We start from the raw sequence: 12,811 nt of genomic DNA on the forward strand, positions 1-12,811 counted from the left end.
CATATTTTCTCCGTCCTATTTATAGACTTGTTTTTCTTTTACAAATATTCCAAGTATATAGACTTAATTTTATAAAAAAATAATATTTTTTTACTTTTTTATTATTAAATCCTTATTTAAATTTTGAGTAATTGGTGTACAATTAAATATACATGAACTTTTTTTTAGTATTTAACATGAACTTTAAATTATAGTTATATGAGCAAGTTTTTTGGTATTTAATATGAATTTTAAAACTTAGTTATAAATACATAAACTTTAAACTTATTCCATTTCTGACTCATTTTCATTTTTTTCCAAATTAAAGTTGACATGAAATGCCTGAAGATTGACATGGACAATTGAATGCTCTTAAAGAATAAGAGCTTATAAGCTTCCCCCCAAATAAGTTCCTCTACCTGATCAACTTATTTTTTTATGATCTTATATGCAACAATTGTTTTACAAATATTTTTCAACTATAATTTATTATTTTCATTATATATCATTCAAGTTTATTTTTCTTCGATTTTCTCTCTCTAAAAAAATATTTTCTCTTTCTGGCAAAAAAATTCTCTCTCTAATTTATAAGCTCAATTATCCAAACACTTTGACAACTTGCAAGCTCTTAAAAACTACACCTTATAATTAAGTTGTTGGAACTTAGAGCACCCACAGTGGGTGAGTCACCCACTGTATCAGGTCCCCCACTGCAACGCGACACGACTCGAGGTTTCCCCGATTTATCGGGTGAGGCCTGATCTCCTTCAATCAACACGCGACACACACGCGCCTAATTAAAAAAAATCGAATTTTGAATCAAAGGCTTCCAACGGCTTTTTCACCCTTTTTTTTATTTTATTTTTCTCTCAACGGCTTCATAGCCGTTTCTTCAACTTTTTATTATTATTATTATTATTATTATTATTATTATTATTATTATTATTATTATTATTATTATTATTATTATTTATATATTTTCCTTTCTATAAATATCTCTCCCTCATTTCTTCATTCACACATTCAAATAATTTTCTCTTTCAATCTTCCTCTCTTTTCCTTCAAAAAATGGAATGGTTTGATGATACTTTGTCGTCTTCGTCTGACGAGGTAGCGCAGGTGATCATCGATGAGATCCAAGAGCAGAAACAATTGATTGCTCAAATGTACTCGCAACCGGAGCCGGAACGTATTGTTCATCATCGACAATACGTCTACCGTGATCGTGAGGCTGCCTATTTACGTCTTATGCAAGACTACTTCAACGACAATCCGACGTACGGGCTTATATTTTTCCGACGTCGTTTTCGAATGTAGAAGAAGTTGTTCTTGCGCATCGTCGATGCTGTGCAAGGTAAAGATATTTACTTCTAGATGAGCCATGATGCACAAGGTTGCGACTCTCTCATGCTTTTGCAGAAATGACGGTAGCTATCCGCCAATTACCCATCAGCGTCAGTGCGGATACTTTCGACGAGTATCTCAAGGTCGCCGACATGACAGGGCGTCTATGCCTCAAGAAATTCTGCAAGGTTGTCATCCGAGCTTACGGAGCCGAGTATCTTCGACGTCCTATGACGGCGGACATCCAACGCCTTCTTCAGATGCACGAGGCGTGACACGAATTTTTTGGGATGTTCGGGAGTCTTGATTGTATGCATAGGACGTGGAAGAATTGTCCAAAGGCGTGGCATGGCGCATATACACGCGGTGATCAATGGGAGCCCACCTTGATCATGGAGGCTGTTGCATCCCACCTTGATCAAGGATGTCGAACGTGTCTTTGGAGTGCTTCAAGCTCGATGGGGAATCATTCGAAGTCCGGCACGGGGTTGGTACGTCGAGCATCTCAAGGACATCATGTGTTGCATCATTCTCCACAACATGATTGTGGAGAACGAAGATAAAAGAGCTACCCATTGGAGAGATGACGACAAAAGACACGTGGCATCTAGCAGTGACTCAACGGAGAGTGCTCGAGCAACCCCGGTTTGTTTCGAGCAATATGTGCATAGAGATGCACTTCTCCGAGATAGGCAGATGCATGCTCATCCGAGAGGGGTGGAGGGAAGTGAGAAGGAGAAGGGATGGAGCCATCCGACCTGAGAGTTTTCCGGCGAAGCAGCAAAACAACCCAAACCCCAGGTCCAATCACAAACCCCTGCACGCAGGTTTTCAGTCTAAGAACAGGGATCAAGATAAGGAGGCAACTTTTTTCTTCACAAATTTTCCTGAAGGAACCAGGTTCCAAGAGTTGACGAGGATCTTCAACAGAATTGGTAAAGTCACGGATCTATTCTGCCCAAAAAAGAGAGATCACAAAGGCAAGCAATTTGGTTTTGTTCGATTTGAAAGAGTGCATGACATAGATTGGTTTTTGAAAGAAATCAACAACATTTGGATTGGAAGTTTTAAGATGAGAGGCTTCATTCCAAAGTTCGAAAGACCTCCAAAAGAGAACCAGATGGCAGCAAAGGCTGATTCACGAAGGAAACAATCAGAAACCTCATACAGGAAGGTTTTCAGTATACCTATCAAAAAAAGAGAGACAGGGAAGTCGTTCGCGGAAGCTCTGGGAGGAAAAGTCACGAAATTTGAAACGCTGCCAGATGAAGTCTTCAACTTTCAAACGACAGAAGAGGAGACGGCATGGCTTCACAGATCTTGTACAGGGTACGTCAAGGCAGAATTTGCATGGGAAGACTACGGGGAGGAGATCAAAAGCGAATGCCCCATGTCTTTGAAGGTTACTTCTCTAGGTGGAAACTTAGATCTCATTCAAAGTCTTTGCCAAAGTCCAATCCAAACTCTTCTTAAAGAGCTTGATGAATGAGAGAAATTTTGGTTTGAATGGATCCGTCCATGGTCGTATGTGGATGTTAGTTCTCAACGAATTGTTTGGACCAAATGGATCGGGGTCCCACTACAAGCATGGAACTCGAGATTCTTCTATTCCTTGGGATCAAAGATGGGGCTGGTTCTCAAGGAGCACGAACTTACGAAGAATAAAGAGAGACTGGACGCAGCTTTCATTCAAATCTCAACTGGGCTTTCCTCTCTCAACAGAATTACAGAATGTCGGGTGAACGGGGCTCACTTCAAATTCAGAATTGAGGAAGTTCTTGAACCTTTCTTGCCAAGAGAAACTCATGATAAGAGTTGCTCGGAAACACAAGATGAATCTTGTGACGAGGAGGAGGATATCGTTGGATCCCTTGATTTCCCGGCAATCGCGCAGGTGGATGAGGTGGCGGAGGAGGCAGAAACTGAAACTTCCGGTGCACAAACGGTCCAACAGATCCTCTTGGAAACACCAACAAACGCAACAGACGTTTCAGTTCCCAATGGTAGCAGCATGCGGGAGCCGCTAAAATCATTGGAGGTACAGCCTTTAGAAGCAGTCCCTATCTTGGAGTTATCGAGGGGGAGGGCCACACTTAGTGGCGGAAAACCTTTTTTGAGTTCAGGCTTGAGCCCAAATGAAGTGGAAAATACCCCTCCCAGCCCAATAAACTCAATTAGGCCCATCAACTCAGGGAAACAGTTCTTGGATGATTTTTCTCAAGGGCCTAGCGGAAATTCAATACTTTTTTCTCAGACCCAAAGCCAATCCAATCCCCTATCAGAAACAAGGGTACAGCCTTCAGACAACATGCCAACTTTTTCAAGGAACTCAAATCTCAGGAAGAAACCCCCTCTCAAGAAAAAAGCAGGGGCGGAATCTTCTCTCAAACTTGGCCTTCAAAGATTCCTCCAAAAGAAAACAAAGCAACATTTTTCTAAAATCCAGACAAGAAGACTTCCAGGGGATGCCGATCTCCCCCAAGAACAACAAGTTTTCGATGCAAAAGATTATCCTCTTCCTGAAAGTCCCGGAATCCAAATTGAACTAGTTGATGTTGTTCCAGAGATCAATAATTTGGAAGAAGGTTTGTCAATTTGGGCTTTTGGGAAAGAAATTGGGCTCCATAGTCATTTAGAAGACGATGAAATGGCAAAAACTCTGCAGGGGAACCACGACACTAAGAGGGTCCAGGAGATGAAGTCTAGTGATCAATGAAAGTTCTATCCTTCAACGTTAGAGGCCTGGGGAGTAAAGTCAAGAAGAGAGAGGTTCGAGAATTGACCCAGAAAGAAGACATTGACATTTGTTTCATTCAAGAAACAAAAATGGAATCTTTTAGGGATCAAGATCAGAAAGCGATCTGGGCTAAGGAGTTCGGAGGAAGAGCAACCCGAGAAGCTGAAGGTAGATCAGGGGGGATCCTTACAATGTGGAACCCCAAGAAATTTGTTGTCTCGAGTCAGTGGGACATTTCTGGGGCGGTGATTGTGAATGGTAGATGGTCTTCAGATACATGTATTTTAGATTGTTGTTTCATTAATGTTTATGCATCGCAAAATTTGGTAGAAAATGAAGAACTCTGGGACAAAATCGGTTTGGTGGCAGAACAGAACAAGGAGGCTTGTATATGTATAGGAGGAGATTTCAACTCGATTAGAACAAGCACTGAGAGAGCGGGAGCAGGCAGTCAATTCTCAAATAGAGATACTCAAAGTTTTGATAACTTCATCAAAAGCTGTGATTTGTTCGAAGTCCGTCTGCAGGGAAGAAGTTACACGTGGTATCAGCCCCAGGGGAAATGTAAATCCAAATTGGATAGGTTCTTGGTTAATGAGAAATGGATCAAGACTTGGCCTTTTTCGAAAGCAAGAGGTTTACAGAGGTCAGTTTCGGACCACTGCCCTATCGTGATGGACACTAAATCAGTCGATTGGGGCCCGAAGCCCTTTAGGTTTCTTAATGCTTGGACCGACCACCAGGATTTTGAAAGAGTGGTGACTGAATCGTGGCAAAAAGCAGGCATTTCAGGTTGGAAATGCTTTGTTTTTAAGGAAAAACTTAAGAGGCTCAAGGAGGACCTCAAGAGTTGGAACAAAGTTTCTTTTGGTTTTATTGATGATAATATTGCAAGTTTAAAGGCTGCCATCGAGGAGTGGGATTTTAAAGATGATTCAATGGGGCTCGAAGACGGAGAAGTTTGTCAACGAAATGAAGCGGCAGCCAACCTCCTTATTCAATTGAAGAATCGAGACAACTTGCTCTCGCAAAAGGCCAGGGACCGATGGTTGATTGACGGTGATGTGAACAACAACTATTTCCACAGAGTTATCAACGGGAGGAGAGCAAAGAACTTGATCTCGGGTCTCCTGGTTAACGACTCATGGATCGAAGAGTCAGGCGAAGTTAAAAAAGCGATCCACTCCCACTTCGAAAACCAATTCCGACAGAAAATGGGCCCCAAACCGAGTCTCCCAGCGGATTTTGTGCACAAAAGAATTTCAAACGAGGAAAGGAAGAGATTGGAGCTACCTTTTTCTGAAGAAGAGGTTAAGGAGGCGGTTTGGAATTGCGAAGGAGGGAAAAGTCCCGGGCCGGACGATTTCAACTTCCTCTTCATGAGGAAGTGTTGGGCAATCATCAAGGGGGATCTTTTGGAGGTTTTGATTGAATTTCACAAGAACGGAAAGCTTGCTAGAGGATGTAATCCTTCTTTTATCACCTTGATTCCAAAAAAGGAGACAACCTCGACTCTTAAGGATTTCCGCCCAATTTCTCTCATAAATTGTCTCTACAAGGTTATTGCTAAGGTGTTAGCCACAAGACTGAAACAGGTGATGCCTGGTATCATCTCGGACTGCCAAAGTGCGTTTGTTTAGGGAAGATACATACTCGATGGGGTTATTGTTATGAATGAGATCATTGAGGAAGCAAAAAAGAAAAGAAAAGGAATGATGTTGTTTAAGGTGGACTTTGAGAAAGCTTACGATACAGTTGATTGGGAGTTTGTGGATTTGATGCTTCAAAGAATGAATTTCAGTGATAGATGGAGACGGTGGATTAAAGGATGTCTCTCCTCGGCCTCCGCTAATGTGCTGGTAAACGGAAGCCCGTCGGGAGAGTTCAAGCTCGAGAGAGGTCTCCGACAAGGAGACCCTTTATCGCCTTTTCTGTTTCTTATTGTGGCCGAGGGGCTTAATTTGCTTGTCGAAAGAGCCATCAACAAAGGCTTGCTTGAACCAATGATCCTCGGGAATGGGAGTTTGGCTGTCTCTCATTTACAGTACGACGATGATACTTTGTTTGTGGCGCCTGGAAAGATGGAGAATGCTAGGGCGCTCAAGAACATCCTCAAATTGTTCGAAGCTCTCTCGGGTTTAAAGGTAAATTTTGACAAGAGCAGTATTTTTGGCATTGGTCTTCATAGTCCAGTTAAGGACCAATTGGCTGCAATCCTCAATTGTCAAGATGGAAAACTCCCAACAAAATATTTAGGAATCATGATCGGGGCGCGGTTGTCTAGGGCGGATGATTGGAATTATGTTGTTGAAAAGATCAAAAGGAAAATTGCAAGATGGAACAATCGCAAGATGTCGCTGGCGGGAAGGATTACGCTGCTTCGATCGGTTCTCTTCTCCATTCCGATTTTTCAACTCTCCTTCTCAATTTCGCCAAAAAAAGTCCTGGCGGAAATCCGGAGTTTGATGAGTAATTTTCTTTGGAACGGAGAAGGAACAGGAGTGAAAAAGATACACTGGGTCAGTTGGGCAGATGTTTGTAAAGACTTGAATGAAGGGGGTCTCGGAGTTAAGGATATTGAGAGCTTTAATAAAGCTCTTATGGCAAAGTGGTTTTGGAGATTTCTCACAGAGCGAAACTTGTTATGGGTTAGAGTGGTGAGAGCTTGTAGGGGCGAGATGGCGTGGGATGAGGATGGGTTCTGGTTTGGGAGGAATAGGGAAACTTCTATGGGGTGGTGGAAGAAAGTGGTTGTTCTTAGTCAGGGAGAGAAGGGACGTTGGTTACGGCAAAATTTGGGATTGAGAATCGGGGAGGGAGATTACTTCCTATTTTGGCACCACCTTTGGGCGGGGAATTTGAGATTGAGAGATAAGTTTCCGAGAATTTTTCGCCTTAACACTTGTCAGGAGGGTACGTTAAATTCGATGGGGGAGTGGGAGGAGGGAGTTTGGAAATGGCGGCTGGAGTGGTCGCGTGAGCTAAGAGAGCGAGAGGTTGAGCAGGTGGCTGAGCTTTACTCCTTCATCAACTCTTTTTCTTTGAATGCAGGGCAAAGTGATGGATGGACATGGAAAGGATCTAAAGATGGCAAATTCTCGGTCAAATCGACCTATAAAGCTTGTAGAGAGGAGGGGCAAGCCCGACAGAATCCTAGGAAACAAGAGGCTTTTCAAAGAATTTGGGAAGCTCCGGTTCCGTATAAGATGAAGACTTTGGCGTGGAGAGTTATCAAAGGGAGAGTGGCAACTTGCGACAAACTTCAAAGAAGGCAGGTGCAAATTTCTCCCACGGACTCTAAATGTTTTTTCTGCCAAGACAAAAGTGAGGAGCTGAATCACCTCTTCTTTACCTGCCATCTGACGAAGGCTATTTGGAATGAGATCCTCTCTTGGCTTGGGCTCTCTTCAGTTTTGCAGCAAAAGGCGAAAGAACACTTCAACGCATTCACTAATCTTGGTCAAAAATCATCTCAAAAATTCCTCTCAAGTGTTTGGATAGCTACTGTGTGGAGCATCTGGAAAGTTAGGAACGAAGGAGTTTTCAGCGGAGCCAAGTGGAATAAAGGAAAGCAAGTTGCTGAGATTAAGTCACGACTGTGGAGTTGGAAGCAAGTTTATAAGACAGAGGCCCCTCCCATTGATTTTAAAACGTGGATGCAATCCGCTCCTCTTTTTTGTCCCTGAATCATGCTCTTGTCTGTAGTTTGGTAGCTTTGGAGTAGCTTTTGTGCCTTGGTTTCGTTTTGGGCTTCTGTGGTTTTTGCTTCGTGGGTACCTCTGGTGCCTCGCTGTTCTCTTGTCTTAATAAAATTGTCTTTTTCCTGACCAAAAAAAATACGCAAGGCCGCCCTGTAGACACGAGTTCGACTAACAAAAGTATTACTACTAGTAGTTACGATCGAATCTTCCTCCTTGATGTGGCGGCGGAGAGTCGGAAGAGACGGCGGCCGTTCGGAGATGGATGCAGGCTTAATTAGGTTCGGTGTCCTGTAGACTATCACATTCGATTTGCAAAACAAAATATTGTGAAATGAATGTATGAATGATAATTTAATTGTATAAATTGATAATGATATTTTTTCCAATAGTATAATATTGAACAAATCTTGAGCGTTTTCAATACGAGTACGGGGTACATATATATGAATATACCGGTTGTCACCTCTGTCTCAATATGCAACTATAGCCTCACAAATTAAAGCTTCCCAATTTTGATATATTAAATCGCTTTTAATTTATTATAGGGAAGTGTGTGTATATATATATATATATATATATATATATATATTTACATACTCCCTCCGTCCCAACTTTTAGTATTCAATTTTTCTTTTTTGGCCGTCCCACATTTTTGTATCCATTTCTATTTTTAGTAAAAGTAGGTGGGGCCCTTACTCCACTTTAATTATTTTAACTCTCACATAAAATGTGGGACCCTTATTCCACTCACAACACATCAATCACTTTATTAAAACTCGTGCCGTTCTCAACTGGATACCAAAAGCCGAGACGGAGGGAGTATTTTTTTGCTGTTGTAATTTTTCATATGATAATATACCATTATGTTCCCTCAAAAATATATATATATATATACCATTATGTAATACATGCATGGATTTGAGTGCATGCAAATTAAAAGAAACAGTGGAGCCTCAAAATGCGTCTGTCCCCTTTATATATATACTTGCATCTTTGAGATCGAAAATAACATGCAAAACGTACTAGTGAAGCAAGTCATACGTTACCAATTTGAGCGTATTTTTTTTCTGAAATCATAGTTGAGTCAAGCTCGGTTGAAACATGCATTACTCAATCCCTAGTTCCAACTTACTCCGAGATCCAAAAATTTATTATCTCTAGTTTCAAGATTCATACTATAAAATACTTCTATTACTTTTCTCCTTTTCCCTTATTTGATCTCTACTATCTTGTTTATATATATAATTTCCTATTTATAGCCCTTCACCATCATATATTTCGGGTTTGCTTCATCCAAAACAGTGCGGTTTTAATGTTCAAATCAATCTGCGGATCGTTCAGGTACAACATTCGATCCCCATGCAATTTCACAACTGCGCATCTTCTTTATTATTAATGTCTATTTTAATTGTGAAATAATTTTCTATGGATGTGATTTTGATGTTTTTGTTACTTTGAATTGATCTGCGACTGATCAAGAGAATTGGTGCTGATCATTTTTGACGTCTTTGTTTAATTCCTAGTTTTGGGTAAAAAAAGCCATCTTTTATAGGATTGCAGAAATTAAATTCATGTTGTAATATATCTGCTGTTTTTGAATTTGAATTGTAATTAGCTAGCAAGAGATCAAGTGATGCATGTTGATGAAATCGAATCAGTATCATGTTCATATTTTGCGATTCGATTGAAAATGAGCTTTTGGTAACTTTTGGTGAGGCATTTGATTCTCATTGACCTTTTGGTCTTAATGGAGGTGAGGTGCCGGAAGCAAGAAAGTTGGTAATTTCAGTTGCTCAAAATTATAGAAAAACTCTGCAATGGCTAAGAATGAAGCCGAAGATCCATTACTAGAAGAAGCTGTGGGATCTTCGCTCCGTTCTAGTCGGAGCAATGCCTTAATGAAGAGAAGATATCGCCACAGCAAGAGCGTTTCCCCTGCAGAGCAAAACCTGCAGCTTCAGCATCCCGACTCAATCACTGATAACAAGCTCGATCCAAAGCTAGTCCTCTTGATCTTGCTCTCATACATCACTGCAGGAGCCCTATGCTTCTTTCTGGTTAGGTATCAGATCAAGGGCAACAAGACTAATGGGGTCATCGATGCCATCTACCTGTGCGTTGTGACCATGACAACCGTTGGATATGGCGACCTGGTGCCCGACAGCACCATGTCGAAGCTTCTCGCTTGCATCTTTGTGTTCGTGGGGATGGCGCTTGTGGGGCTCCTCCTGAGCAAGGCGGTGGATGACATAGTGGAGAATCAGGAGGTTTTCTTAGTGAGGGTGATGCACTTGCGCGACAAATGTGAGATGCTCAAGGAAGTTGAGACCAACAAGGTCAAGTACAAGTTCTTGACTGTGTTGATTGCGCTTGCGATGTTCATGATCGCGGGAACGCTCTTCTTGTATCAGAAGGAGGGGTTGGATTTCTTCGACGCGGTCTACTGCGTGTGCTCCACCATCACCACTCTCGGCTATGGAGATAAGAGCTTCTCAACCGCGGGGGGCCGCGTGTTTGCTTCATTTTGGATACTGATGAGCACCATTTGTTTGGCTCAGTTTTTCTATTCTTTGGCTGAATTGTATACTGAGCGTCGTAGGAAATTGCTGGTGAGATGGGTGATGTCGAGGAAGCTGACGCCTTCGGATCTGGAGGCAGCGGATTTGGATCATGACAAAGCTGTGAGGCAAGTTAGATCATGCATATGATGAATGTTTATATGATGTGTTTGTTGAATGTGATGATGTTGAATTGTGGTTGCAGCGCGGCGGAGTTTGTGGTGTATAAACTGAAGGAGATGGGGAAGATCTGCGAGGAAGACGTTGCGATGGTGATGGAATGGTTCAAGATTCTTGATGTTGATCATTCTGGAACGCTTACAAAGACTGACATCCCCTCCACTTCTTAGATTCTTCACAAACTATGCTTCTTTGTCTTACCACAATTTTGTATGGTTTTACATGTCCAACAACTATAGAATGAAATGATCGGGGCCGAAACTAGGACAGAGGATCCCATCTGCGAAACTAGCGTTGTTTCAAGGATTTAAGCACTTATATAATTGTCTTCCCTTCATGACAACCTTAAATCCTGTTATATGCAACCGGAATTAACTAAGTTCTAACATATTGGAGTACAATTTAGGAAAAATCATGATTATGCATCAGCTTAATTTGGTAATCGAGAATTTAAAAATGTCCTAATGATTCACAAATACTTCCATACGATACATAGGCGTGTGGGCCACTTTACAAATAACGTTTATGTTATCACCGAGTACACAAACCAGAACTTTTACAACCCAAAGAGCAAACAAAACACTAAAATCTGAACTAAGAAAATAACAAGATTAGAGATAACAAGGAGAAAGCAAATTGAATTACAAAGAAACAAAAAACAAACTAGAAGTGATGCCGAGTCGAGATGAAACTCTTCCTGTAAGAAGAATATCGCATCGGTAGTGCTCTCGGTGTAAGCGATTCTTCCCCAAAGGTAAAACGGTAGCGTCTCGACGGAAGTAGCACCACAAGTCCGGCAAGCTCCGACGAACTAAACAAGGATCGAAATTAAGCTAGCTTTTCAAATATATCATGTTCATCTACTCGAGATGTAGATTAACGTCTAATAATTATTTCAATTGAACAATAAATATTTAATTAAATAATTAATTTTAGATATGGTTCAAAACCATATTTCCAACCGTTTATAATAATACTTTTCATAAAATAATACAAAATACTTTGTAGCTCAATAAATATATAAGGCACTAGTCTATGGGATTATTAGAAATTCACAAAAATAATTTTTTTCATAAAATTAATAAAATTTCTTAAGAGAAAATAAGATTTTAATACTTTTTATTTATAAATGAAACTTTTGCTATTAAATGCAAATCAGACTTGTTCTAAAATCAATAGTTGTAAGACTTTTCATAAAAATAAATAAAACTTTTTTTCTAATCTTAAGTACTATTATTTTTTATACATAAATACTTTTGATGAATTAAATTTATGTTTTTAATATATGTGAGCTGACCCGATCCGTCCTCACCGGCCCACCGCAAGATGCGGCCTGCTGCATGTAAGTCCGCCTCCTAATGATTTTGGCTAAAAAGCCAAATATATCCTAAATTAACGCTATTTTTTTCAATTTAATAGTAAAATATCGAATTTGACCAATTAATACACAGCTAGAATTTACGGAACAAATTTTAAATTTTTATATTTATATAAAATTGATACTAACTTAATTATTATATTTATAAATATAATACAAAAAAATTAAGTTTAATTGAATATATTTGAGTTGAATATTAAATATATATATATATATATATATATATTAATATTAGGAAAAAGAAAAAAAATGAAAATTAGTTTTATTCAAAAAAAGATAGAGAGGAGAGAGATTTTTTTAAAATTTTAATTTTTAATAAATATAACTTTTACATTTTAAATCAAATATTTACATAAAATATATCAAATTAAAACTTCTATCATGATCTTTAATTTGATATGCATATTAAATATTTTATAATTAGTTGAATTTGATAATTTTAGAAAGAAAGAAAAAAAAAAGAAGATAAAGAAAAAGGAAATAAAAAGAAAAAATATAGTTTACAAAATAAGCCTTCAATTTTATTATAACTACAAAATTGTCATTCAATTTTGAAATCAATTTAAAATTAATTTCAAATTGAAATCTTGGCTTTTTAATAAAGTATAGATTTATAAAAAATTATGCACTTTTTTTGGTACCCTGAAATCTTAGTAGGATTGTCGAAAATGTGATATAGCTTGATAAGGATTAAGGAGATGCATGTATAGAAATAAACTATTGTTTAATGCCGCTTGCGTTCATCATTTGAGGCTAACAGTTTCCAAAAACATATTCAAAAAATTGAGCTTACGTAGCATTGAATAAATTCATTTTTATATATGTATTTTCACGTCACGTCCGCGAAGACAGCACTCATCTTTCACATACACAAATATTAATTTATCCCTAGTAAATTTGTATAGTTTCCTATAGTTCATTTATTAAGTAGTGA

At 39.2% G+C, this 12,811-nt stretch overlaps 1 protein-coding gene across 2 annotated transcripts; it reads left to right on the forward strand.

Moving 5' to 3' along the window:
• The first annotated feature begins 8,892 nt into the window (after window positions 1-8,892).
• LOC130985917 (two-pore potassium channel 1) lies at window positions 8,893-10,870 on the forward strand. 2 transcript variants are annotated; one of them, XM_057909095.1, is made up of 3 exons: window positions 8,893-9,102; window positions 9,520-10,447; window positions 10,525-10,870. In XM_057909095.1, exons 2-3 carry the CDS (start codon window positions 9,579-9,581, stop codon window positions 10,667-10,669), a joined length of 1,014 nt encoding a protein of 337 aa, XP_057765078.1. In that variant the 5' UTR covers window positions 8,893-9,102; window positions 9,520-9,578; the 3' UTR covers window positions 10,670-10,870. The 2 variants fall into 2 exon arrangements, with proteins under 2 accessions (XP_057765078.1, XP_057765077.1); XM_057909094.1 differs by having other exon boundaries at window positions 8,894-9,102; window positions 9,515-10,447.
• Window positions 10,871-12,811: the final 1,941 nt, after the last annotated feature.

This window comes from Salvia miltiorrhiza, chromosome 5 (genome assembly GCF_028751815.1).
Source record: "Salvia miltiorrhiza cultivar Shanhuang (shh) chromosome 5, IMPLAD_Smil_shh, whole genome shotgun sequence".
Classification (NCBI taxonomy): Eukaryota; Viridiplantae; Streptophyta; class Magnoliopsida; order Lamiales; family Lamiaceae; genus Salvia; species Salvia miltiorrhiza.

What these genes read in the sequence shown, in the direction of transcription:
- LOC130985917 (XM_057909095.1), top strand. Translation starts at nt 9,579, where the DNA reads ATGGCTAAGAATGAAGCCGAAGATCCATTACTAGAAGAAGCTGTGGGA. An exon ending in GATCATGACAAAGCTGTGAG is followed by an intron (nt 10,448 to 10,524) that starts GCAAGTTAGATC and finishes TTGTGGTTGCAG; the next exon opens with CGCGGCGGAGTTTGTGGTGT.